Source organism: Cyprinodon tularosa, unplaced genomic scaffold, assembly GCF_016077235.1.
Source record: "Cyprinodon tularosa strain WSP-4 unplaced genomic scaffold, ASM1607723v1 ctg13, whole genome shotgun sequence".
In the NCBI taxonomy this organism is placed as follows: Eukaryota; Metazoa; Chordata; class Actinopteri; order Cyprinodontiformes; family Cyprinodontidae; genus Cyprinodon; species Cyprinodon tularosa.
Genome location: NW_024038114.1, coordinates 122,244 through 149,178, shown reverse-complemented (window position 1 = coordinate 149,178; position 26,935 = coordinate 122,244). Strand labels below are relative to the sequence as shown.

Genomic DNA, 26,935 nt, shown 5'->3' with positions numbered 1-26,935 from the left:
AAATAAAATAATTAATCATTTGTAGTATTTAATTTATTTGTAACAGTCTGAATAGTTTTGTTTATACCATATTTTTAGAAAGTTATAGATAGCTGCCCTGTTGGTTTTAGAGATGTCCCTACTTCAACATACCTAATTTACATAGCTGCAGTTAATCATAAACTGCTTATGAACTACAGATGCAAATAAGGTGTGCTGAAACAGGGAAACGTCTACAGCAGGGTTCCTCTTTTCCGCTCCTTGAGGTTGAGTGTCCTGAACCTTTTTCATATGTCTCTGCCTCCACACCTCAAATCAAATGGATAAATTACCTCCTCAGTCTGCGGTCCGGTTCTCCAGAGTCCTGCTAATGACTTGATTATATAACTAAAGCATGGGGGACACCAGCACTTGGCAACTGACTTTGGACACTTCTTGTCAATCTCATTAAAAGAATAGTACACCCAAAACATGATTAGCCTTCATTTTCTACTCACCCCCATGCTGAACAACACTCTGGAGTACTTTTTTGATATCTCAAATGCATCTGGAGATCTGGGAGGCTTCTTGCTGTCTGCTGACATTCAAATAATGGAGGTGCCCAGCGCCCGAGGCAGAAAGGTCCATAAAAGTCCACAAAAAACGTGTCAATATTCCTCCATACTGCTCGTCCAATGTATTCCAAGTGTCCTGAGTGGGTAGCGTCCATAATTTACTCGAAACGAAGTCATTTAGAATGTTTTTAGAGCATAAACAGTAGTGTATAGGATTTCCTAAAAGCGCGTTCACGAGTCTACGGAAACCGCGGCAGACCAAACCAGACGAAAGTGCGCATTCAGCGTCTGCTCTGCCGATAATGCAAGCGTAGAAGAAGAAATGTGCTGTTTACCTGTGCAAAGAAAGAAACAACGAAAGAAAAATGTCTGAGGACTTCAGTGTTGAGGAAGAGCATGAGTTCTTTGCCGAGCTGAATGCGGCACTTTCGTCTGGTTTGGTCTGCCGCGGTTTCCGTAGACTCGTGAACGCGCCTTTAGGAAATCCTATACACTACTGTTTATGCTCTAAAAACATTCTAAATGACTTCGTTTCGAGTAAATTATGGACGCTACCCACTCAGGACACTTGGAATACATTGGACAAGCAGTATGGAGGAATATTGACACGTTTTTTGTGGACTTTTATGGACCTTTCTGTCTCGGGCACCATAGACCTCCATTATTTGAATGTCAGCAGACAGCAAGAAGCCTCCCAGATCTCCAGATGCATTTGAGATATCAAAAAAGTACTCCAGAGTGTTGTTCAGCATGGGGGTGAGTAGAAAATTAAGGCTAATCATGTTTTGGGTGTACTATTCCTTTAAGTCCCACTAAAAAACTCTGTGGCTGTGACTGAGCACAATGCTAAAAGTTCAGGATATATGAATATTTGAGTAAGAGGCTGCAGATAACTTAAGAGTAAACCTTATTTATGAAAAAAGTCCTGGAACAAAAGAGACTTCTTGTTTAAGACCTATTGTATTATTTTCACTCAGGAAGTTGTACACTATGCTGTAATTAAAACTCCTTTAGTGAAATACTAGTTGTTTGGATAATATTTTCACATGCAATTAAGTGGGTATTGCAATAACGTACAAATATATTCAGCCCTACTTGAACTGTATTTTTTTTAACGTAAAAGTCCTAAATTGCTTTCAATACTTATTTCTAACAAATTAAACACTCACTTTACACTGTTATTGTATTTTCCTTTTTCTCTAGATGTGCAAATTGCTCCATGGTGAATTTGTGGGTTCTGCCTGTGGTCACCATGGTCCTTACATCCCAGATGTCCTGTTCTGGTCTATTATCCTCTTCTTTACCACCTTCTTCTTGTCTTCATTCCTCAAGCAGTTTAAGACAGAGAGATACTTTCCCACAAAGGTGAGATTTTTGGGGGCAAGTTAGAATATTCATTCCAAAAAGATTTGTTTGATAGATTTTATGTACTTTTTGGAATGTACTTTAAGGTTTTAAAATTAACTTTTATTAAGTCTAAATGTCTGTATTAAATGTATATAATATCCAATGAAACAAAGAAGTCCTTAAAATTACATAAATATTATTTTAAATATAAATCCCTTCATCTTCTGCCACTCATCCATCAAGGTCACTGAGGATCTGCTGCAGTGGTGATAAGCACCCATGGGGTACACCCTGAACAGGTCACCAGTCAATTGCAAGACAATACAGACATGCACACAGGCACACCTAAGGGCAATATTCAGATACCGGTCAACCTCATAGTCATGTTCTTGGACTGTGGGAAGAGCACGGAGTACCTGGGGTGTACCCATGCATGCACAAGGAGAATATTCAAAACAACTCTAGGCTGGAAGTGGAACTTAGGATCTTCTTGCTGCACCACCTTGCAGCACCCACATACAGTATAATTGACCTTAAATGTTGTATTTTCATTCGCTTTAAGTGTAAAAATTCCATACAGGCTTGAAGATATTACTCTGTAGGTAATGTGTTTCACATGTTAGAGTCCAGTTGATTAAATGTCTGAATATGCTGTTAAATAGTAAATACAGATACAAAGAAAAATAATCTGTTGTACCCCTGGGTATAAACTAGTGTGGGTGGTTGCATGAAGGTTTTCCTATTCTGTAAATGTTTATGTTTCATTAGTAACTGTTATGCCACAGCAGTTGTGTGTGTAAAAAGATCAGCGCCCTCTCCCACACACTAACATCGAACCTATTACCACTTGATGTGGGCAGACGTTGGCATTGTGTGACTAACTGTTGACGGCAGTATTATCAGCAAACTTGTGTCTACAGAAAGTTATTTCTTGAAATGAAGTAGTTTTAATGTAACTGATTAACACATAAAGATGACCCAGTCTGCATATCTGTTTGTGTTTATCTTATAGGTGCGTTCCACCATCAGCGACTTTGCTGTGTTTCTAACCATAATGATAATGGTGGTGGTTGATTATCTGATGGGGATCCCGAGTCCTAAGCTGCATGTCCCTGATCGCTTTGAGGTTGGCATATATTCCTGTTTTAGATATTAATTTATTTTATAGTTTCATGCCCTGTGAACTAAATGAAACCGTCACTTTTCCCTGTAGCCAACATCAAAGAACAGAGGCTGGCTAATGGACCCATTAGGAGAAAACCCCTGGTGGACGCTGCTTGTGGCAGCAGTTCCTGCTTTACTCTGCACCATCCTCATCTTTATGGACCAGCAGATCACTGCAGTCATCATCAATCGCAAAGAGCACAAGCTAAAGGTCAGAGCCAACTCTGTAGAGAAAGCTTTCTCAAAGGTTCTCCTCTAAAGCATTAGATTTCTGTCTCAGTAACAGTGTGGCAGTGCAACAAGAATTTTAAGTCTTGCCAACTTGAATGGATTAAAACCTTAAAACAAAACAACTAATGGTTCCTGATCCACACAATATCTGAAACATGTTCTAATATACATACTAGCAATATTTTTATTAAACTTCCTATCATCAACACTTCTTGGTATTCCTGAGTTTTTAAGGAAAAGTCAACAAATGCATGTATTCCTAGATGACCTGTTTGTGTGAAGCTTTAAGATGCATAGTCACGTTATATGTCTGTACAAAAGTTTAAATAAGGCTATATTTCCTAAGCATCTGTACAGAGAGTGGTTTAGTAGTTCTTTCTGGGTTTAAATTGAATTCAAACACTGGGGATGATGAGCATGAATAAGCAGAGATGATGCCATCTGCTGGCAGTACCATTCAGAAATCAGTATTTGTTTGTATAGATTTTCTAATTTTGTTTTGTTATAGATAATGTTTGTTTATAAGATTGATCAACACAAACAACACAACACATAAAATTACTGACCAATCGGGGAACCGGGATACCACTGTCCTTAAACCAGGTACTAATATCGTTGGTCTGCAGCTGCCAAGTAGGCTGACCAGATCTAAAAAAAAAACAAGTTAGGATGCTTATCCTGGACAATGCAGGACAGAAGTCTTTTTCAGCTGTTTGTTTCTTTTAGTGTTGTTTTAGATTTCGTTGCCCCCAAATCAAAATTAAAAATAACTTCAGTAAAAGCTTTCTATGAATCATCTGTCACTGGTCTCACCCTGTCTAAACCACAGTCTTTCTTGTGGCTGTATTTAAAAAAAATTAACAATAGTTTCCATTATATTTTATTTTGTCCAATCCTTTACCTGTTTAGATTTTAAGAGCATCCTGTGCAGCCTGGTAATGACATGGGGAACTGGTGCTGCCCTGTAACAATAGGTACATTCTAACTGGGTTTAGACCTGTGTTGGATTGTGTGCGGCGTAAGAGAACAAACTGTGAGATACTTCATCAGTATAGTACAGAGGACTCCAAAGGAAAGTTTTAGATTTTTTTTATTGTTTTGTTTCGTAAATAAATTTCATAATGCAAACCCAATGCCAGTCAACTTATTTAGTTGCAGACAGGTCCGTCCAGCTTCACAACAGACTTTTAAGAGCCTGGAGAGTAAAGCCGGCCTCACACATACTGTATGGGGCTGTGCAGTAATCCTCACTCTTATTTCAAAATTTAGATCTCATTATATGACCAGCAGCTGCAGAGCCAGAGCTGTAATTTTGAGGTTTAGATGAAAGGAATATGTTTATGACTAAAAAGGATTTTTCACCTGTCTGATTTTTTAACAACATTTGGTTTTCTTTAATGATATTGGTAGCTATATTTAGGCCAGCTGTCTGTTAATTTCGTTATATGACATCAAACACGTTATTTCAACTAATATTATTAAAGGAAACTTTCTAGAAATTTTTTGGGATATTAGCATTGAATATTCTTAAAGAAATGAGACCCACCAGATTATTCTTGATATCCCTATTTTAACTCAGATAGTAACTTTAGGTCCATTATTAGGCTTACGTTGGAATCTCTTTCCTTGTGTTAAATGATGTTTTCCTCGTCTGTCTTACAGAAAGGTTGTGGCTACCACCTGGATCTACTGATTGTTTCAATAATGCTGGGGGTCTGCTCCATTATGGGCTTGCCATGGTTTGTGGCTGCAACTGTCCTGTCCATCTCCCATGTTAACAGCCTGAAGGTGGAGTCCGGTTGCTCTGCTCCAGGAGAGCAGCCCAAGTTTCTGGGCATTCGGGAGCAACGGGTCACTGGGTTCATGATTTTTACCCTCATGGGCTGCTCTGTGTTCATGACCTCCGTGTTGAAGGTGAGATCAGTAGAATAATGCTTTATATCACTACAAAAAGTATTGAGAAGTAGCTTATTTTATAGACATCTAAAAGTTTCAAGAAAACACTTTACACATTTTTCTTTATTCTGTAAGATTATTTATTGTTGTGGGCAATTTGCTGCTTTTTACAGTTTATTCCCATGCCAGTTCTGTATGGAGTCTTTCTCTACATGGGTGTCTCTTCCCTCAAAGGCATTCAGGTAAGACTCCATCTATTACAGGTGCCTTTAAAACGTGTACTAGCAGTTAGTTTAACATCCGTGACATGTTTTCCTTTAAAATAACAACTTCTCTCATCTGAATCACCACTGAAGTGTTTTGTCTCTTTCTTCGTAGTTCTTTGACAGAATCAAACTGTTTGGCATGCCTGCAAAGCACCAGCCCGACCTGATCTACCTACGCTATGTGCCGCTGTGGAAGGTCCATATGTTCACCCTAGTGCAGCTCACCTGTTTGGTGCTACTTTGGGTGATAAAGGCCTCTGCAGCGGCTGTCGTATTCCCAATGATGGTAAATGTTTAAACACCTCTGGACTCTTTTTTTTTAAACAGTTAGATCCTAACCAAAACATATAAAAATTTAAGAAATAATTTCTTATAAATGATATATTATGTCAAGTCATTGTCATTATTTGGGACTTTCACGCTGCAGTAGAAAGCATTTATTTTCATTGTTGTTTAGTTGATTTTGGTTTAAATGAAAGCCACAACAATTGTGTATATTTTGATGTATGTTGTTTGTCTTCAGGTTCTATCTATCGTGTTTGTGCGGAAGCTTCTAGATCTTTTGTTTACAAAAAGAGAGTTGAGCTGGCTGGATGACCTGATGCCAGAGAGCAAGAAGAAGACAGAGGATGACAAGAAAAAGAAAGCGCGAGAAAAGCTGGTGAATTTATCTTTTTTTCTCTAAGTGATTATTCTCTTTTTATAATATAAAGAATAAAGCTATTTTACAAGACCTTTCTACTGAGAATCTCATTCCTGCAATGAAACACTTAAAATGATGTCCTTTAGATTATTCAGCTACTTTTATTTTCAGGCATAACTATTGTTATTTATGACCACATAAATACTAAGCAGACCTTTAAATAAACTGTAGAAAATGCACAGATACTTAAAATGTGCTGTTTTTTGTTTTAACCAATCAAAATAAAAAGCACTGATACCCAACATGATAGAACAAGATGGCAACAAAAGAACTGTTTTACTAAAAATCTAAAACTTTTTGATGGCTTAGATTATTTTTACAGGCAGGTTGAAATCATCACATGAAGAAAACCTTTCAGAAGCCAACATATCCTGGAAAATAAAATAAATGATTCTAAAACTGTTTGCTTTAGGAGGAAGTATCCAGACTGGAGGAAGAGGAGAGGAAACTGAAGGTCCACTTTGAAGGCTCAAACAGGCTAAGCATCCCAGTCAACTCGTTTTCAGGGAGGTAAGTGTTGCCCAGAGAAGACTCAACGCTGAAGGTTAATCAAAAGGTTATCACTATAGTTATTTAGAGTTTTTAAGCTTGCTTGTGTTTTCATTTGAAACATTTAACAGCAGATATTTGTCACATGAAGTATGGAAAATACTTTGACATAATTTATCATGGTCCAATTTGTTTACATCATAAAACAGTTTTTAAAATCCAGTCATTAGACATTGTTTCATCTCAGTTACATCTGCTGTGTTTTTACTTAACAGTAAGTAATCTAAATACATTTTAAGATGGTTTAAATTGCTTCAGGATACCAAATTTCCTTTTTCCTATTTCCTTTTAGCAGCTTTTTCCTCCTCCTCATCGATATCATTAGACTGATGTTCTCTCTAAGAGGTTTTAGGGGTTAAATGTTGCCTACAATGGATTTTTCATTGTGTCATGTTGTTTTGAACAACCTGAAATGGTGACTTGGAGAGCTTTGTGTTATTATGTTCACCTCAAACAGATCTTACAGAATAGGAGTAGTGACCCACAGCCTCCCAGTGCAAGAACAGGTAGCAGGGCTGATTGTCTGATGCAAAACATCTGAGCCATATGGCTGCATATTAACGCTGTTTATGCATACTAGCATGACCCACACAGTGACTCTATTCATATTTAACTTTAAACCAGACTGCTTTGTTTATTTGTAAAGGTTAAATAGAGGGTGCTAGAATGTACTTTTCTAATAGATTTCCCTTTAACTAACTTTAAAATGTAAAAAGCACTAGCTTTAACCAAATATTTTTAAATTAAAAAGCAAACAATTTGTTCTGTATTAACTTGGAATGTTCTAGTTGAAAATATGTCCTGTCAGCCTTTCTCTGCCGCATTTTGTTTTGAACCATGATTTATGTGCATGCTTGTATCTGTGATTTTTGACCTGTTCTGCACTCATCTTCTCCCATTGACTCAAAGTCCACTTTCTTATCTTTGTGTTTTTGTTTGCATTCTGGCATGAAGTTCTGTTTCTGATGCCTTGGTTGAAAATATCTCTAATGAAATGGTCCAAACCTCAGTGTGGAAAGCAGTGAATTCCAGGGCAGAGTTCTGTGTCCAGCCTATGAGGCATTCAGGAAGGTAGCCATGCCTTCTGAAGTTTTCCAGAGCCTCCTATCAGTGGAATGAGATTAGATTGTTTTGGAGAAATCACTTTTCTGAAGCAGGTTATAAGTGTCAGATAATAATGTTAACATGGCTATGTTTTTTTCTTTTTGTAAAATAAGCTTAATTTTAACCACTAATAAAATCTCAGACATTTAGTAAGCAAAAAAAGACCAAGAACGTTATAAATAAAAAAGCTTTCCTGCTTTTAATGAGAGGTATCCTTTAATAAAAACAAAAATATCAAAATATAAAAAAAAAAAAAGTAAAATAATTAACTTAATTTAAACATAAAAACAATTTAAAAATCAATATGAAGAAAAATGTAGGAAATAAAAAAAAATGCTCACACTTAAGCCAATAGGTCATTAAAAACATGTTTTGATTTAATATGACTATAACCTTATTAGGTCCATTCCTTACACCAGTTATAGGAAAATTCTTGAAACTGAAATAAAGTATAGTTGCACGGCTTTATAGCTACAGAACTATACCAACAAATGATGGCATACCTCAAACAATGAGGGAGTAATTCCTATTCGGAAAAATAAAAAACCGAAGGTTCACACATTGTTTTTAAACATCACGTGAAGATCCTGCCTGTTTCTTATATAGTATTAGGTACAGTGCTAAATGTTATATAACTATGATAACTATTGAAAATATGGCATAAAAATACTTTAATCGCATTAATTCTCCTGCAATATACAGTTGTACTTGACAGTTTACATACCCTCCCATTACAGAAAATAATAAGTTCACACTAGAAATTAAATTAACAAGAAATTATTCAGGAACTCCATCAGGCCTTTTTTATTTGTTTTGTTTATTAATATATACATATGTATGTATATTTATATTTAAAATCAATGACATGATTTCCATTTTTTTTAAATCATTTTTACATTATTATTTCTTTTGTAATTTTTCAATGTATTTTACTTTCAGCTGATTTTTATGTAATATTTCAAGCACAACTGTCAATACCACACAGTCTATTAGCTCAAAGGCAATATCTGTTAATGATATTTTGTTTGGGCCTTGATAACAGCGACATTATGAAAATGAGAATCTAATCCAAATTGGATGAAAAGAGCAGAAAGAAACAGGTTGTTTAGGCATCCAGGAAGCCAATAGCAACACTGAGACAGCTGCAGGAATTTCTGACAATAACCGGATCCGGACTACTGGTGATGTGAGTCTGTTGTTTTCTATGTATTTCTGGACTATAGAGTAGTTCTGTAAAACAGAGAAGTCAAATTCTTTCAAAGCATAGTTTTCAAGTGTGGCAGCACCAGTGTTGTTCACAGACATGGTAGAAGAAGTAACGTGCCACTGCAGGTATTTGTTTATAGGCATAATTTCATCTGAGGTAAGAGTTGTAAATATTTCAGTAATTATGAACCGGGCGCCTTTTTAGCAAACAGAGAGCCAGCTGAGGGTCTCTTTATATTTTCAGGGCAGACCAGAGTTCATTTTAAATTTGCACCAATATTTACAGTGTTTAATTATGTCGCCGATCACACTCTGATTCAGCCCTTTTTGTCAAATTGGACAAAAGTTTATTTTCTCACCCTTGGATGGAGTCTGCGATGGGGTTTGAGGTGCACTTATGGCTGGTCTTTTGTGATCCATCTTCGAAAAACTATTGGCTGTATTCTGTGGCTATCGTCAGTGGCGCTGGAGACTCAACAAAGTAGCCAGGTGAAAGAGAGTGTGCACTTTGTTATACCCATGCGCTCACCCAGATATTTCAACCCAAACCACTCTCTGATGAACTGACTAATGCCACCTATAGAGGCTACTACAGTCAACAAAGCTCCTTTAAATTGAAATATTTCATAAAAACGACTGATTATTAAGAATAAAACTTTTAACAGGCATGAAATCCAGAAAAAAGAATAAATGAAGAATTCTGGACAGAAGCCTTGTTACAGCCACTGAGCTACTACTGTAACCAGGGGCGCCGTTTTGGGGGTGGGGAATTAGGACGATTGAACCCTTAAGAGTCCCCAAGCCCTTAAGGGGCACAATTTGGTCCCAACAGTCAGGATTTTTCCAGGAGTTGATATCCAGCTTGTTAAAGATATTTATCAAAAGAAAACGCAACGCTCTACATTAAATAAATCACAGCAATTTGGCGGATCTGCTAATTAAAGTCTATGGAACTGTTGTAATATTCAGTCATCGGTGTGGAACAGAAACTTCTTAAAGCCAAAGCAAATTATTATATTCCATTAGTGGTTCCCAGCTTGTTTATTTTTTCTTTGTTTATATATTAGAACATACATTTTGTATACATTTCAAAGTCGAACTGTTAGAGTAAAACTTTTAACAAAACCTTCTTGTGTGGTAAAAACATCTCAGACCCTCTGGAACCTTGTTCAGACAGAACTCTGGTTGGAACCCACTGCCTGACTTGCTGCTACTATCCTTGAAGTGCTGTTATTGGTAATTGATGGATTGATGCCTAAACATAAACCTATTTGAGCGCTTATCATGTGTCTCTTTCTTTACCCTCTAACAGCCAAGAGAAGGTGGCGTGTGTTAGAGTTGATGTCAGCCCAGATTCCCCGGGAGAGGGCTCCACTACAGAGACCTTCCTGTAATAAAGAAACACCCACTGACTCAATACTTTCATGCTCAGACGGTGCCTCATCAACATGGCAAAGAGCAAGACTGAACTGGAGCAGTACGACCCACCTGCTGGAAAAACAGACGAGCTCCCACAGAAACTCATAGTCCTGCGTGTTCAGCACATGTGCTTAGATGCACATGATGCCATACATCTAGAAAAGTACAAAGGAAATCTGATGTTTCCCATTTAGGCAGTTCAGCTCAACTATTTTAAAAATAAAAATGCCAAAGGAAGGCACTTTCTCATGAAGATCTGTCAGGATTTTGCTTTCATGTATTGTTTGGTGTACATCCAGATTTATCAGTAACAGTCACAGTACTGTACATTTTTTGTTTTACCTCATTTTTTTTTTATCTGAACAATAGTTAAGGTTTTTATTTGATCAACATAGATGTCGACCATGAGTCGAAACCAGGAGATTTTATCTTAATCAACCTCGACTGGACAGCAACCGAAAAATTTTATCTTCACACACACTATACCAAAGCACTACCAAGTTGAAGTAACAAACATTCTTGGTATTTAAAAAAAAAAAAGACACAAAGTTAACTAGTTACGGTTGTTTTAAAATCTATCTTCAAAAAGGAAGCACAAAAGGCTTAAAGAGCTTTTAAAAGTAAACCATTAAATCTGTAGAGATAAGTTGGGGTATCATTCAGGGCTGCCATGAGAGAGGAAGACTTTCCGCAGATAATAGGAAGGTGGAGCTACTGGAGCATAGGAATGCTGTTTGATCTCTCTCATGCAACAGACAGAGGGTCTGTGAGGTGTTTAAAATTATAGCTGCAGAAACACAGATCTAAAAAGCTTTTTTACATGCCATAGCTTAACCTGGCTGTGAGAGAGGGCAACGCTTTAAATGGATAACAGGAAGGCTAAGCGGAGTACACCAATGTTTGGTTTGTTCTTTTAAGCCTACAGCATCAGTCTCTGATAGAAAGTCATATATTTTAGATAGAAAAACTTGTTTTACAGTAAGTGCTTTCTAAGAGAGATCTTTAAATGCAGTTCCTATCTGCTACAATCAGCTAGTAGCTCAGAGCTTTACAAAAACCAGAAACCTGCTTCAGAATTCTGATGGGTGCATCTCTTGACAAAAACATTAAAGTAATAACCATGAATTTTGATTTATTTCTACAGTTTTTTCAGACTCCTGTTGCACCAAAAACACTACACTGTAAAACCGAAACCATCTGCTGGGCAAACCCAGTGTTCAATATTTCTGCTTTGAAGTTGCTCAGTCATTTTCACTATTCAACCCAAAGCGCATAGTGGATGTTAGTGTTTTATCTGTGTGTTCATGTGCTGTATTCTGTGTTATCATAGAAAAGAGGCCATATAAAGTCTGTACTATACAGGAAGCACTTTGATTGTAAACTTTATGACTTAAAGCAGATTACATTGTTGAACTTACTTTCCTAACATTTTTTTTAAAGATGTACAAATATAATTCTAGAGTGGTCAATAATTTTATCTCTTTTAGCCACAAGGCAGTTATGATTACTTGCCCTCTGTTTTATCTGTTGTCGCTGGCATCATAAATATTTTAACTGAGTAATAAAATATATTTAAGATGCAAAATAAAGAATATAAAGTATTTGTGGACCGCAGTTATAGTTGCACTTGATTTTATACTGTCTGTATTATTGTGAATATCGCTGTGTGAAAATGTCTAGAGTTTAAAATTGTTTTATGCAAAATATTTTTACTGTAAATGTAAAAAAAAAGATGATGTTGGAATTTGATTTCCTTTTTGCAAAGTGAAGTCCCGTTTTAGCAATAAATATTCTCTACACTTTAACATTAGGAGTCCTGCACTCCTCGAAATATTCTGGCCTAAGAATATTTTCGTGCAGCATTTTGTGCGTCTGTTTCATGTGTGTGGCGCCTCTGCAAACGACAGCTCATGGTGCCTTGTTGATGCTCTTTATGTGTTGTGTACCGGGCCATGTGATGGTGCACCGAGGGGCCGTTACATCCGTCACACTGCTCTGTCGCAGAGGCTTCTGTCTGTCGTATCGTTCCATGTCATTCCCAAGAACATGGCCTTGTCTGTTTTTCATTTACCTTACTAAACAGTGTGTTTCTATGTCACAACTCCGATATACGCTCACCACCAAAAAAAAAGGAAAATTAACAAAAGTTTATCTAAATAATCAGTATATGTTAAATTTATTGTGGTGTCAATGTCAAATATAAATGTGAATATTTACTTATTTTGCTGATAATTAGATCAGTTGATAGATTATGTAAATGATGAAAGACCCTATTTTCAAAGTATCACTACTTCTCAGAATGTATGAATCTGAATGAAAAGTCTCTTAGAAAAATGATGTTTAGCCATCTAAATCACTTGGTAAAAATGTACTTCTACTTGTGTACGGATCATCAGTGATTCTGTTTGCTGACTTCAGTCATGGCTGGTTGTTGCAAAGCAATAAACTAATTATTGGGGATTTTTTTCAGTCTTTCTTTCATCCTGAATGGTGACTGATTTTAAATCATATATAATGTGGATTATTTTTGTTGGTACTTTTTCTGTCAGTAACACCTGAGTACATTTGAATTACAGCAGCACAGTACTAAAACTTAGAAAATACTGTTTTATTTATATTTTTGTTTAATGTCACTTTGCATAGCATTCTATTTCAGTCCGTTCATTCAGATATATTAAAACATTTTTGAGTCCTGCAAATAAAATATGAGTACAAGTTCCCCTCTGGGAGAATATAAAATCTGAATGATTTAGCCCCATTTTTAGGTAGACGACTGAATTGAATTAAAGTGGATAATTTTTGTGTGAAAGATAATATCAAGCACTGAATATCAGATGCCATTTCCTCTCCATAGCTGCATGTAACAAATTGTATATAAAATAAAATGCAATGATATGGGCAAGGATACAATCATCAAGAGCAGAATGAATTACAGTATTTTATTCTGTGTATACAGTAGCAGCCATTCAAAATGGCAATTTCCAGCCGAAAAAGCAGCCCACTTCCATGCATCTCACGGCAGAATCCCCTCCAACTTCCAGCCACTGGAGGGACCCCCTTTTGCATATTTTTTTACTCTGACTCCAACTTTTCACTGAATTACAGGGTCTGACCAGGAGAAGGCGCTTCTCTTTAGATCTTAATGTCCACAAATCATGACAGAAAGAATATTTTATTAAAAAGATTGATGTTAAAAAGGAAGTGTAGGGGACCAGCCAAGGGCCCATCAAGGAAAGTGGGGAAATTGTGCATGCTACTACTGTAACTATGTCCCATCGTGCCATATTTGGATAAAACCAAGCAGCATATAAGCACAAATATATCAACTTATAAGCACTGGGGTGGGGGAGAATTTCATAAGCACCTTGCATTCATTCATCTGACAGTGCGGAGTAATTTGACAACTGGGTCACCAGTAGAATGATGACTCAAAACTCAGTATCAAATCAATACCATTAAGTAAGGGTGTCAACTATGATCTAAAAGACATATTGCTTTTGCTCTCTCATCTGGAAAGGTTTATAGGTCCATGTTCTAAGTGTTTTTCATGTGTGAAAGATGAAAACTAACAGACCGTAAATTTGGCAAAAATAATCTTAACTTGCAAAGCTGCATCTGAAGGACTGAGATAAGACAATATTTAGGGAAGGTTGAAGCAAGATAAATGAAAAAAAAAAAAGAGAGCAAGGGAGGAACTAAAACATAATTCATCCTATGTGTGCCAACCTCAACACATTGCAGCTATGACCAGCTGCCTTTAATGCAAGCAGCAGTTTATTCTGACCTAAAACTTTAGGTGGCAGCAGAGAGCCATGTTAAAAATGGCTGCAGGCAAACATAAACCATTTCACCCTTCAGTCAGTTTGATTTCCTGGAATAATGGAAGACCTTGCTGTGTTGTTAATGAATCATTAAACCCTTTATGATTTGAAGTTGTTTTGTAATTTAGAGTCCTGCTTCTTTTTGTGGAAAAACAGCATCCTGCTGTATCCGGTCCTAACTTTAAGGAAAGGTATTGTGTAATTTTATTAACACAGCTGTAGCTCAGTCAGCATTCAAACAGGTGTTAGAGGTACAATCTTGTGGTGCGAATTACTTCATTTCAGAAACTTCAATAATTTCCCATCTAACACTTACTCTAATGTGATAGCAAAATCTGTCACCTGACCACAGTGATATTTCTAGTAATTTATTATCTTCCAGGAATAAGTCTAAAAATGGACTGAGGCACACTATGTATCTGTAAATGATGGAGGACATGATATTGCACCTTTCTCCACGATAGGAACACTGAGAATTTGGGACCCACAGACATGTAATAGCTAAATATATCTCAAGACAAAAAATAAGTAATTAGAAATAGCAGTTTTAAACTAAATGTTAAATAAGAGCATCCAGGAAAATATTGAGTTCCACTTACAGAAGCTTCCAAAAATAAAAATCTTATATTCATAAATCTTTAAGTCCTTATAAAAAAAAAAAAGATTCAGAAGCCCACAACCGCACCCAAAATATTAAAGTAGTTTATCTTAGTAATCCTGTGCAAAAGGGGAAGTTTTTATAAAACTTATAAAACAGCACAACAGTCCCCCAGATGCTGCTTGTCCTAGAAGGATAAGTCAGTTTAGACCATAGCATAGAGCGATGGATTTCTTATGGAAATCAAGGTTGTTGAAGAGACAGAAAAGAATCCAGGATATTTTAGGTGGTGTGAAGTTTCCAGACTGCCAAAGTTACCAATTGGCTTTAAAGACCATATTTACTACTCCTAACTAGCAAACTGGCCTGTTGAGAAAGCATTTAGAGGATGAGGAACACCAGACTTAACAATCAAACAGGAGGATAACCTATAAAGCAACTTGATGCAGAGTCAGCACGATGCAGAGTCAGAAATTCATGCAAAAAATCAAAGACCCAGCCAAGGACTGAGGGCATTGCATGGGCATATGGTCTGTATGTAATAATTCTGCAGGTTTATTCTTTTACTAAATTAGTGAACTAAATATACTTAAAAATATTCAAATCAACTGACCTTCCCCTGTAAGTTTCCTGCTTTGTGCATTAATGATTTGTGCTTATCACAACAAACTGAAAAGTAATAGCTGCTCACTATATGATTAGAATAAAAACACAGTGTGTTAATATGCTGTCTATTTAGTAACCTTTGTGAAAACTGAAGTATACCAATTGAATCACAAGACATTATGCCAACAGTCGACCTGTTAGTAGAAATATCAGGAGTCGTTTTCTTAAATGTAATTCTGCATTAAGCAGTGAATAATCACCATGTAGAAACATATATTTAAAAATATCCTGTCAGTGAAAGAAATCATACTCTATTACATGTTAAAGATATATGTTTATTGTTTTATAGCCTTAAATTAAGTTTGTAAAGAAACAAACCTGAAGCCATCAGTCACGCAACTCTGCACATTACAAATGTTCTTGGACACATTTCATGAACTTTCAGACCAAACTCCTGTTAACATATAACAGGAGCTACATGACCCACAATCAATTACAGAAATCAAACTTCTGTACTAAAGTGACCATTTTCAGTTTTCATCTCTCATTATAACCACCTTTCCACAGCTTTACAAAAGACTACTTGAACAAATCTGGCTGCTTCTGAAGAGGATGCGTTACGCTGTGAACATACTCTGGGAATCCACCTGCTGTTTCTGGGTTACAAAGCATTACTGTTACATTTGATCACAGCAGGTAAACCAGCACTGTTTTATTCGACTCCTAAAATAATTTGCTTCTTAAGATAAAAGACAAACCTCCATTAAGAATACTCATATTAAATCTTTTTTTTTTTTTACTGGATCTGTCCTTTGTGTTTCAGCTCAGAGAGCAAACAATTAGGGAACGTACAACACTGCACCATGAGAGAACCAGTTTCCTTCTCTTCCTCTGAAATGCAGCACCATGTGCTGCTTGATGTTCAGTTAGCAACGTTCTGTGGCCCTTCTGGGATGAGTGACATAAAGAACGTTATGATAAAGGACCATGTGGAGGACAGGAAGCCCGCGTTCGGGGCGCTGTCTGGATCCTCTGCTCCTTCCTCTCCGCTCTCCCCATCGTCATCCGAAGCATCATCGTTCACTCCATCCTGCAAATATAAATCACCTTCCGATTAGGGCGAGCCCAGTTAAACTGCAACCAAAGGTGACTGAAAAAGTGAATAATCAAAGCGCTGAATATAAAATTATATGTAGAAAATGTAAAACCAGTCATAGGTTGTCTGCATAATAATGTGCTAAATTGTCAATGGTGACAAAATTTTTACCTCCAACATATTAGCACGGTTGGCTATAATAAATAAAAAAATATCAACTTTAATTTGTTGTATTTAGGCTATAGAACAAACTTTTCTCAAAGCAGTACAAATTCCTGTTTCTCCAACTAAAAAAAATAAAACAATCTATGGAGGGGTTTCAGGGAGAAAATGTGACAGATAAGTGGGGCGCTGTACCGCTTCTTGTAAGTCTTGGTTTTGTAGGTCTCCCTCCATTTCTTCCTGATTGGGCCGGTCTCCAGGGAGCTGCAGCTCGTTTTCCAGGTTGAAGGGAAACCAGCCGGCCTGATGGCTGCAGACACAAAATCACATCCATGATGGGAGGGAAAGTGTTTTGCTTTACAGACACCACCCATCTAAATTAAAAACGCACATTTGCTTTAATGCTGTGATGAGTTTGAAGGCAGGAACTACAACTCCAAACATCATCCCTGCAGTCAGTTCATCGGGATTAGGATCGCCAGCAAGTTTTCACTCTTCAAGTTAATGTAGGTGTTAATATCAACTGTTTTGCCAGTGAAATAATAAATATTTTAGTTAAGTGATCAGAACTTGCTTTTTCTTCTACATGAAAAAATACGTTCTCCTGCTTATTTAAGTAGAAGCAGTGAAGTGTAATCTTTTCATATATATTTCAATGTTCTTGTTCATTTCTGATGGTTTTATGCTAACAGCTCTGCAGAAATCACAGCCTGGATGCAGCAAAGTTTCCTTCCTTCTTCCCTTTTACAGGTCGTTTTATTTTTTTATTCCTTCCTTTCCATCTTTCCTTTTTTCTACCTGATGCTAATCATTGCTTCCTTCCCATAATTTCCTTTCCTTTCTCATGATCTCACCTTGAATCTTTACCTTTTCCCATATCTCCTTCCTTCCATATTCTTGTCCTTCCCTCTTCTCTCTTTCCATGTGCTAGCTCCACCCCTGCTCCCTTTGTCCTTTCTTCTCATCTTTTTTGAATACCCAATTCCATACTTGCTTTTCTGTCTATTTTTTTTTTTTTTTTACCATTCTTCAGTTTTCTATTTCTTCTAGTCCTCATGTACATTTTTTCTTTTTTACAAAGTCATTTGAATTTCTCCATCCCTCTCATCTGTTGAGTCCTTCCTAATCTAATATCTTATTCCAATTTTTACTGTTACCTCTATTCCACTCTATGCATACGCCCCATAAAGTTAGATTGACAGGACAGGGCTGACAAGTCTGGACCTCTCTGGAAGTTTGAAATGAGCAAGTTTTCTTTTCCTAAAACCAACCCTGGGGTTGGAAACCAGTTTTGCCTTTTTCAACATCAACAGAACAAAAAATAATCTCTCACTGCAGGTATCGGAAGTATTTAGGAATAATAAACATTGAAAAAAATATCCACTTGTTGGCAAACACAAATGAAAAAATGCTTCACTCACAGGTAGAGGACCAGCATGGCCATCATCACCATGACAAAACGGCTGAAGGATGAGTAGAAGTAGACTATGCTAAGCAAGATGGCAGCACGAGAGAATGTGTAGACCCAGTCCAGCCAATCCCTGTTGAGCTCCTCCTCATTTAGGATCTCCCCTCCCTGGGCGTTCATTTGGACTTCGGGGTTTCCGTGCCGACCCGCCTGCGGTCTTTGGCTCAATGGGTCCGCCTGACTGGAGTGAGTGGACATCTGGTCAGGTCGGTTTTGTAGTGAGGAAGCTGCCAGTAAATGACTGGAGAAGATCGAAAAGAGAGAGAGAGAAAACTATGAGCTAACAGAAAGGCCCAGCAAGATATGGGATTAGAATGCAAGGAACAACATAAATGGCCTTACTAGTGCAAATAGTATTGTCTTGCATACAGCTGCTGCCACCACATCAAAGTCATGGGGGTGTAATAGGAGGGCAGGTTTGTGGAAGCTGTTGCCATTTGCTGATTCCAGCTGGAAAGAAAAACCATAATAAAAGTACAGAAATAAGGAATCTCACAAAAATATACTTTGTTGATTTCATAACAGAAGGATTGTCTGTTCAAATTAGAACAAAGTCTTTCTAGATAAGACAGCAGTGCTTGAGAAACATTGAAATCAGAATTTACTTAAACAGCAAACCTGAAGCTTTAATATAAAGAGCTGATTTCTGTGTTGCAAAGGGGCAGAGCATCGATCCGTGAAGGTTTTAACCCACCACTAAGATAAGTGGAATCAATGGGCCTCATACAAGAACTGTTCAGAGGAACAAATACTTTATTCAATCGTTCGTACGGGTTATTTAGGTCAAAATATCACATTCACCATTTTTCTCCTATTTCTAATCTTCTCTAAGCTCTTATCCAAATCTAGTTTTTCAATAAATGGCTACATTTGCTTTTCCTAGAAGCTACTGTCCATCTTATTAGGCTACATCATTATATATTATACAACTCTGCATTTATAAATTAAAATTTGATTCTATCAAACAATACTTGCAACTGACTTATCAGTATCACGAGGATTTTGTTTTAATTTTCTTGTAATTTCCTCAAAAGATAGAACAGTAAGAGATCAGGCTACTATTAAAATAACATCTGGGAAAGAAAATGGATGAAAAGTTCAGTCAAACTCCTCCTAACAATGAGACTTTTTTTCATTTCCCTCCATGGAGGCTCGGCTTCTCTTTTACACCAAATGTTTAAATGTCTGTCTGACTTCGATAAATTTGAGTTAAGCTGTCAGCGTTGTGAGAGAAATTATGATGAAGGGATGGCAGACGTGGTCTGGGCATGTGCAGCACAGGTGTGTTTGTAAATTAAAAGGAGATTCAGCAGAAAGTTTTTGTGTTGGTTTAACTTGAGCTCATATTAACTATTTTGAGCATATTTTTGACTTTTTTCAAAATAAAATTTTTCTTTTTTTATTATTTAATTTTGTTTACTTCTGTGCAACTATGACATTTACAGCTCTTGTATTTTATTCCCCACTCCTTGGCTTTTCACTGCTCCTTTAATTCTGCTTTTCGGATCCCAGTCAGACCTTGATGTGTGAACCTTTAAAGTTTGTCTTCTTGGTCTTCAGAGCCATTGCTGCGAATGAACACGCAGGCATGGGAATTCGTAGCGTTGTATGGGGCAGTAATTATGCAGATTTACATTTCTCAGGAACGCACACTCACTTTCGCACAGGTGGGCTAAATCACGTTTAAGAGGATTACGTTTATTAAACCTGACACACTGTGTTCATAAAAGCCTACAGGAGGAGAAACTTATGACAAGAATCCAAAAATATTGTTGCATAAGGCCCAATGTCTGGACAGATGCTGGATGGGATTAAAAAGGAATGAAAAGAAAATTTGCTTCGACTAATGCAGGCAAATTAAAATAGTTTCCGTTATTTATTCTGCTAGCAAATCATGGGAGCCCTAAATCAAATAAACGTATTGAATTAATGTTGGATTTAAAGAATAAGGGTTTTGTGCTGTATTAGGTTTTAAATACAAAAGCAGACTTTGTTTATTTAAAAGTTTCCCTATCTTTGCTCTGTCAAAGGCATTCAAGTCAAAGAGCTTACCTTTGCATAAATTGTGAATACATGTGTTGGTAGGGAAAGGCTCCAGCTTGCTGTCTCAGCCAATCATTGCTCTCTCCAGCTGTCGTCTGACCTGCCTGACCAGCACCATTAGAGCTCTGAGAGGCCTGGAACCAGAAATCGACACAATATTAGCAATAGCCATGAAATAAACGCGCACACAACAATGTGAAACCTCCAGGGAGATGGGGATTACAGCAGTGAAGTGCATGATGAAAAGAAGAGAGATGATGATGAAATTATTGGAAACAGGAGAGAAGGATGCAGATGACCCACCGTGGGACTGACGGTGGTCTCCTGTGGCTTGTTACTGCGGCTGCGGGGCGGCTGTGGGGAGCTGGGAGGGGTTCTGGAGGCACAGACTAGATGGAGCATATGGTACTCATCCTGCTGTAGATGGGAGGACAGCTTATTAGCTCACACACGTCCAGTATTGCATGTTCTTCACAACTTTATCCAAGTACTTTACCCACACAGAAAACATCAAAGCACTTCTAGCCTACACTTTGAACATGTGTTCAAGTAAGAGTAGAAATAAGATTATTGATATAATAGATATCGTTTTATCAAACGCTAAACTAAAAATAAAATAAAAGTAATTTATACAATTGTTAGAGACCATACTACTAACTAAATTTATTCATTTTCTATTAGTGGAAAAGGGGGATTTGCCCTAATACAAATTTACAGCAACTTACCTTCCTAAGCACATCTTTTAAGGTAAGGTGATCTAAAAGCAGTTTCCCAGAATAAACCAGCCTCTGGTCTTTGGAGCTCTAAAAACACAGAATAATGACAACGAGGTCATTGGAGATGTGGTTAAGTTAATGACATTTATTTTAGGAACAATGTAGGACACCAAGATTTTCATGCTTGATTTAGTAAAAAATTCTAAATACCACGTTTCAGACGGGAAGGATTACAAAATTAAAGGTCAAACAACTGATGTAAGTAATAAGAATGAGATCATCGTCGCCTTAGTACGAGTAAGTGGCTCTTCATGGATTTAGCAGCAAGTACAACCAGGTCAGAGCCTGCCCTGATTAAAACTAAGTCCATTCTACTACCATTCAAGAATTCAAATGGCTTTTAAAGCTGCTAAGCTTAGCATATACATCAGAGGTAATGATAAATAACCCAAACCGAAGTACATCCCTTTGTGTCAGGTCGCTGCAGAAGGCAGCAGTTTCTATCTGTTAAAAGAAGACGGCAGCAGAACAAGTTCTCTGCACAGAGAACAAAATCAGATTAGAGCTGCAATAACGCCGGAATCTAAATACTTTAGAGCTCTGGCGTCTTAAATCCTCTGGCGTTTCTTTTAGCTTTGGAAACCCAGTTTCTCTAACTTGGAGATTAGATCAGAAGTCTGCAACGCTTCATGATTTTTCCAATGTGATAAGATTCAAGGAAGAAACTCTGCAGAATCCACAAAGTAAAATAAGGTTATGTAAGTTTTGGAAACATAAAAAAAAGACAGAAAACACTTTCTGTGATTCAAGCTGGGTCTCTGATATTTGGTTGTCAGCTTTAGGCTCTTAGGCATCCAATAAACATGTCATCCAATGACTATCAGGAAGTATTTCACTATCAGAGTCTGTGGCTGCAGTTTTTGCTTCAGGTATGGAATTCATGATTACACTTATAACACGATTCCTAAGAAAACCTTTTTCTTTACCTGCTAGTGAAGATTGACTGGTTGATAATCGCTGCTGAGCATTTAAATTAAGCATCCCAAAATATCAATATCTACCAATTAACTTCTTTTTATTCTTATAATCAAACTTTTTTATTGATGAAACTGTTCAATTTTCTTTTACATGAGTAGAATTTCAAAATCTACCTAATCCTCCTAAGATTTAAAGTATTTATCAACTAAATGTTACATGCTTTTCATTTAGGACAGTATCCTTAAAAAAACTAGGTCTAATTTTTATCCTAATTTCTGAATAAAACTATGATCTTTATTGAAAAAATAATGCAAGTTTGCTGCATTTGTGTTTCTTTGCTGAATGTTTTCAATCTTTGGGCTTAAGATTTAGCAACGAAAGGTTGCCTTTATCTAATGTCTTGTAATTTACCTAGTCATAGTTTTTGCCTTTTTGAAGCAAAGAGTTTTCAAGACTGTTCTGCAATGCATAGGCAAAATGACAATTAAGATTTTCTAATCTAATCATTAGTTTAATTAGGAACCACTACAAGTCAATTATCAGTAGGGCTTTAGAATAACCATGATTATTGAAATAATCGTCAACTAATTCAGTAATCGTTGAATCTGTTAACTGGAGTATAGAGACAGAGCGACCCACTTAGAGCAGTCAAAATTGTGGAAAAAAAAATACAGAAACATTTTGCATTTAAGATGAAAAAACTTTTACAACTGTCAGTATGTTCCATTCAGAAGTCCATGAGATGAAAAGTTTTAGTTTCACCTGGTTTAATTCTGTATAAAATCTTCTTTACGGAACCTTTCGCTATCGGATTATTAATCGATTAATCAGAAAAATGATCGACAGATTAATCGATCATCAAAATAATCGTTAGTTGCAGCCCTAATTAGGGATGTAAATCCACCCATCATAGCAATTTGATTGATTTCCTGACCCAACGATTCGATTATTTTCGATACTCAAGAGCACACCATGATACGATTTGATTAATTTGTTGGGTTTTTTTTAACCTTACAGGCTAGACAATTTTTCAAATTTGATATAAATCAATGAAAGCTGTAATATCATTATGCATTTTATTTGAGAAACAACAGCAAATAACAGCAGTAGCAAAGCTGTACTCAACTTTGGCCTATGAAAACCCCATTCACTGAAAAATAATAATAATAATAATTAATGCCACCACAGCATGGGAGTCAGAATTACGTCCAGGAGCAAATGAATAAAAATAGACCGGAGGAGAAGAAAAAACATGAATTGATACTCTTGCGATTGTGTCGATGCATCGCTTCGTCGGCTGTTGGATCGATGCAGCGATAAAAACGATTATTATTTACACCCCTAGCCCTAATTATCGGAAAGGTGTTCAAACTACAGAAAGTAATAGCTAATCAACTTCCTTTTTTGTTTGTTTGTTTTTTTTTTTACATAATTTACTGGATGTATAATGGCAATCATATAAGCAAAACATAGAAACTGCCATACATTTCATAGTTGTTGTTATTGTTATTTGGGGTATGGGGTTTTTCAAAGTTTATATTTTAATATAATTAATTTTAAATTGAATAATTACTAAAGTTTGTAATAGACCTAGACAGTCAGCAAAGCATAGCACTGTTGGTGCTCTCTAGTAATACTACTCAGTGTTAAACAAAAGCAGATTAAACAATCGGATTTAACAATGGAATATTAACTAGACAAACTGCATTACGTTGCTTACAGCTTACAACAGTGAAATGTATACAGTTTTACGAAATATATTTACTGTATTTTTGTATAAGAGAGACACTTACAGGTTTACTGGGGTAAACATCAGACAAGTGGGCTTTAAGCTTTTCTACGGTCCAGTTCTGGTAGCAGTTGATTGTCTGGTCATCGTACTTCTGGTTGGGAGCCTTGATGACGAGGATGACAGGACTGTCCACAACAGCTTGATCCATGACTCCAAAACATCTGCCTTCACAGAAACATCCAAAGAAAAGTCTCTGGGACACGCCTCTCTGTGCCCTGCTTCCAGTCTTAAATTATTTTGTGAATTTCTAACGACGACGGAGTCCTTCAGTTATTTGGCACGGGGGGAAAACTGAGAAATAAGAAACAGTTAAAGTTAGAAGCAACCCTTATGTTTCCCTTTTTTTTTATCATAGCAAGTGACAAGAACAAGCAAACACAAATATACAGTTAATATTTGTGACACAAACAGGAAAGCTTTCATAACATTAACTGACAACTCAATATTTAAAACTACCTCAAGACTACGGATGGAGCCGAGGCTCGCTGTCTGTTTATCTCAATATAAAACATAAAATAACTGACCGCCACTATGTCAGGAATATTTGACAGCTAGCTAAGCTAATATTAGCTTCAACCGATTTCTTTTACCAACAACCTTAATGAAGCCATAGATAACACGCGGTTATCTTCTATGGAGAACAATAGCAGGTAATAAGAACCGGCCTTGTGTCAGAGTATGCTCTAAAGGATGTCAAAGCTGTTTTGCAGACCTTGTTTATCCCCAGTGACCGAAATGTTTCATCGTTAAAGCCCAGCCTAGCTTCCTCCGCTTCTTCCCCAGTGTTACTGGCGGATTGTAAACAACACTGTGGCGCACTACCGCCACCCACTGGCCTGAAGACGATAGTTGTAAATAATAATAATAATAATAATAATAATAATAATAATAATAATAATAATAATAATAATAATAATAATAATAATAATAATAATAATAACAATAAGATTAGCGCCAATTCAGAACATATGTAATTTCTGAGCACTTTACACAGACAATTCAACCAGATCATACAGCCAGATTGGTTCAAAGTTTTCTGTCTAAGGAAAACCAGCTGATTGCATCAACTCATTGCCATGGAAGCAATCCCTCACACCAAGCATGCTTGTAGCGACAGTGAAGAGGAAAACTCCCTTTTAACAAGACGAAACCTTCAGCAGAACTAGCCTCAGTGTGAGCGGCCATTTGCTGAGGTCGACTAGGGCTCAAAGAGACAGAAGCAGAGATACAAAAGACAACTGTAAACTAGCTCCACAGGAGGCCCATCCAGGAAGCACAGCCAGGCAGACAAGCTCCGAGCCAGCTCCCATGTCAGAGGATGAGAGAGAGCATGTTCAGTTGGTCATATTCAGTTATAATAATAATAATAATGACTTAGAAGGAAATCAAAACTGATTGTAAGTTATCATTTATCCCTGCAGAACAAATGATTGCACTTGAAACCCTTAAGCTGTCTGATTCATCGCCAGCTTTGCAGGTGATGAAGCAGACTAAAGATGTTTTATCATTATCTCCCTTTTATCTCCTCTTTCTTTCATCTTTTCTCCTTTTTTTTCTGTTTTTCCTTCCCTGTCCTACTTACATTGCAGTGTCCATATAATCTGTAATACTCCCTGCACGAATTATAATAAAGCTATTTATATGCATAAATCAAGTGGAACACTATGGCGATAGCAGTACTGCTCCACTTGTAGAAGTAAAATCTGTTTGGCTCTTTTTGGCATCAAAACAATTATTCTTATTGCCACATCGCCATACAGGACACAGAAACAAAAAAAAAAAAAAAAACCCTTAAGCAAAACTAAATTAAATGATTAATTAAAAAATTATTACATTTTTTAATAATTAATAATTATTAAATTATTAAATTAAAAACAGGAAGGAATCACAAATATCAATTTGTAATAAATAAATCAGATTTTTAAAACATATGCATGTCTACATTGAAACAGAAAATAAACCATTTCAACAGCAAAATGATTTAAATTACACTAAATTAAGTTAAAGTTAAAACGGATTTAAAAACGGATTTTTTAAATTTTCCTTTGCTTCCCTTCCCCTATGAGAACCAGAAATACATTCTAGTTTATCTGCAATTAACATAAATAAGCTGCGGACACACTCTCACAACATGTTGCTACATTTATTATTATTGACCAACTAAGACTGGTCACTCTTTGGGGGTGAAATTATTTTTGTTTGTTACTGTCATCTGCTGGAGAGAATTCTTTACTACAACATAAATACACACAGTGATCTACAGGGTCCTGGTGAATATCCAGATCTGAGTGCACTACTGTTTGACCACGAAGAAAGGGAAGTCAGGATGTACTACAAAATACACAACTGATGTGCAATGTTTATCAGTCCACCTAGCATTTTTTACTGTGCAAATACAACCCAACGGAAGGATTTAAACGTTAACAAGTACTATAAAATTTAACTAAGCAGTTTAATTACTTTTTGGGCAAGCTCAAAAGCAGAGATAATTAAAAAAAGAGAAACTGTGATCTTGTTCGAGCTTTCAAACAGAAAGTGCAGTTGAGTGTTTCATAAAACACCAGCATACTCTCACATGCCTACTCCATCATGGAAGTCTGCCAATCAAATGCAACCTGTCTCCTTTGGCTACGTTGAATCCTAAATGATGAAGGAATTGATGCCTTCTTTAAATATTTGTATTGCATCTTTTATGAACTTGTGGTTCAGACATCAATGTGCTCCTAGAATATTGTTGTTAGACCACCCAGTCCTGAGTAGAGTTACCACTCATTTCTCCATTTGTGGATAATCGCCGTGGTACCAGACTACAGAAATTGTACTGAAACAATTCAAATACTGATAAATATTAAAATCTGTGTTTCTTACCTGCTTTTTAATGTGCTGTAAGGAGGTGACATGTTTATACAGCTTATTTTCTATCTGTGGTACATTTTGGACTATGATGAAAGTAATGTGAACTAAAAGAATATAAATGTTTTTTTGTTTGTTTGTTTTAGAAAGCCTAATGCTTGGCTTCATCACTCAAAATCTTTGCATGTCATTTGGGCACAGAGCCTTTGTGCTTTTTCCTGATTAGCAGAGTGCACCTCATTCTTGTTATTGAAATGGTTGCAGCATGCTGCCACTTGTGCGTTAGAGCTCATTAAAATGTTTACAGAATGGAACTGCATTTCTAAAGAAGAAATTCCTTTTACAAAATTGAAATGAGAAGCAGGTGTGGGCTATACAGTATAT

The 26,935-nt window shown here is 36.6% G+C and overlaps 2 protein-coding genes across 11 annotated transcripts in view; one reads left to right on the top strand and one right to left on the bottom strand.

Annotated features, from left to right (window-relative positions):
- The window catches only part of LOC119777999 (sodium bicarbonate cotransporter 3-like), a 60,151-nt gene extending 47,273 nt beyond the window's left edge, over positions 1 to 12,878 (top strand). For 6 of the 9 annotated variants that reach the window (XM_038277009.1, XM_038277011.1, XM_038277010.1 and 3 more), the window contains 9 exons: positions 1,737 to 1,898; positions 2,893 to 3,006; positions 3,094 to 3,255; positions 4,938 to 5,189; positions 5,345 to 5,413; positions 5,550 to 5,723; positions 5,961 to 6,098; positions 6,553 to 6,650; positions 10,312 to 12,878. In XM_038277009.1, coding sequence (XP_038132937.1) covers positions 1,737 to 1,898; positions 2,893 to 3,006; positions 3,094 to 3,255; positions 4,938 to 5,189; positions 5,345 to 5,413; positions 5,550 to 5,723; positions 5,961 to 6,098; positions 6,553 to 6,650; positions 10,312 to 10,393 — 1,251 coding nt within the window. In that variant the 3' untranslated portion in view covers positions 10,394 to 12,878. Of the gene's footprint in view, positions 1 to 1,736; positions 1,899 to 2,892; positions 3,007 to 3,093; positions 3,256 to 4,937; positions 5,190 to 5,344; positions 5,414 to 5,549; positions 5,724 to 5,960; positions 6,099 to 6,552; positions 6,651 to 7,146; positions 7,196 to 7,643; positions 7,761 to 10,311 lie in introns of all 9 variants that reach the window. The other 3 variants (XM_038277014.1, XM_038277007.1, XM_038277013.1) reach the window with 2 other exon arrangements.
- Positions 12,879 to 15,760: 2,882 nt separating this feature from the next.
- LOC119777998 (homocysteine-responsive endoplasmic reticulum-resident ubiquitin-like domain member 2 protein) lies at positions 15,761 to 24,522 on the bottom strand. 2 transcript variants are annotated; one of them, XM_038277003.1, is made up of 9 exons: positions 24,411 to 24,522; positions 23,700 to 23,989; positions 20,938 to 21,015; positions 20,516 to 20,629; positions 20,222 to 20,346; positions 18,512 to 18,619; positions 18,123 to 18,410; positions 16,897 to 17,011; positions 15,761 to 16,533 (listed from the first exon to the last, which is right to left on the bottom strand). In XM_038277003.1, exons 2-9 carry the CDS (start codon positions 23,844 to 23,846, stop codon positions 16,366 to 16,368), a joined length of 1,143 nt encoding a protein of 380 aa, XP_038132931.1. In that variant the 5' UTR covers positions 23,847 to 23,989; positions 24,411 to 24,522; the 3' UTR covers positions 15,761 to 16,365. The 2 variants fall into 2 exon arrangements, with proteins under 2 accessions (XP_038132931.1, XP_038132932.1); XM_038277004.1 differs by having other exon boundaries at positions 16,366 to 16,533; positions 20,516 to 20,626.
- Between the last annotated feature and the right edge of the window lie 2,413 nt (positions 24,523 to 26,935).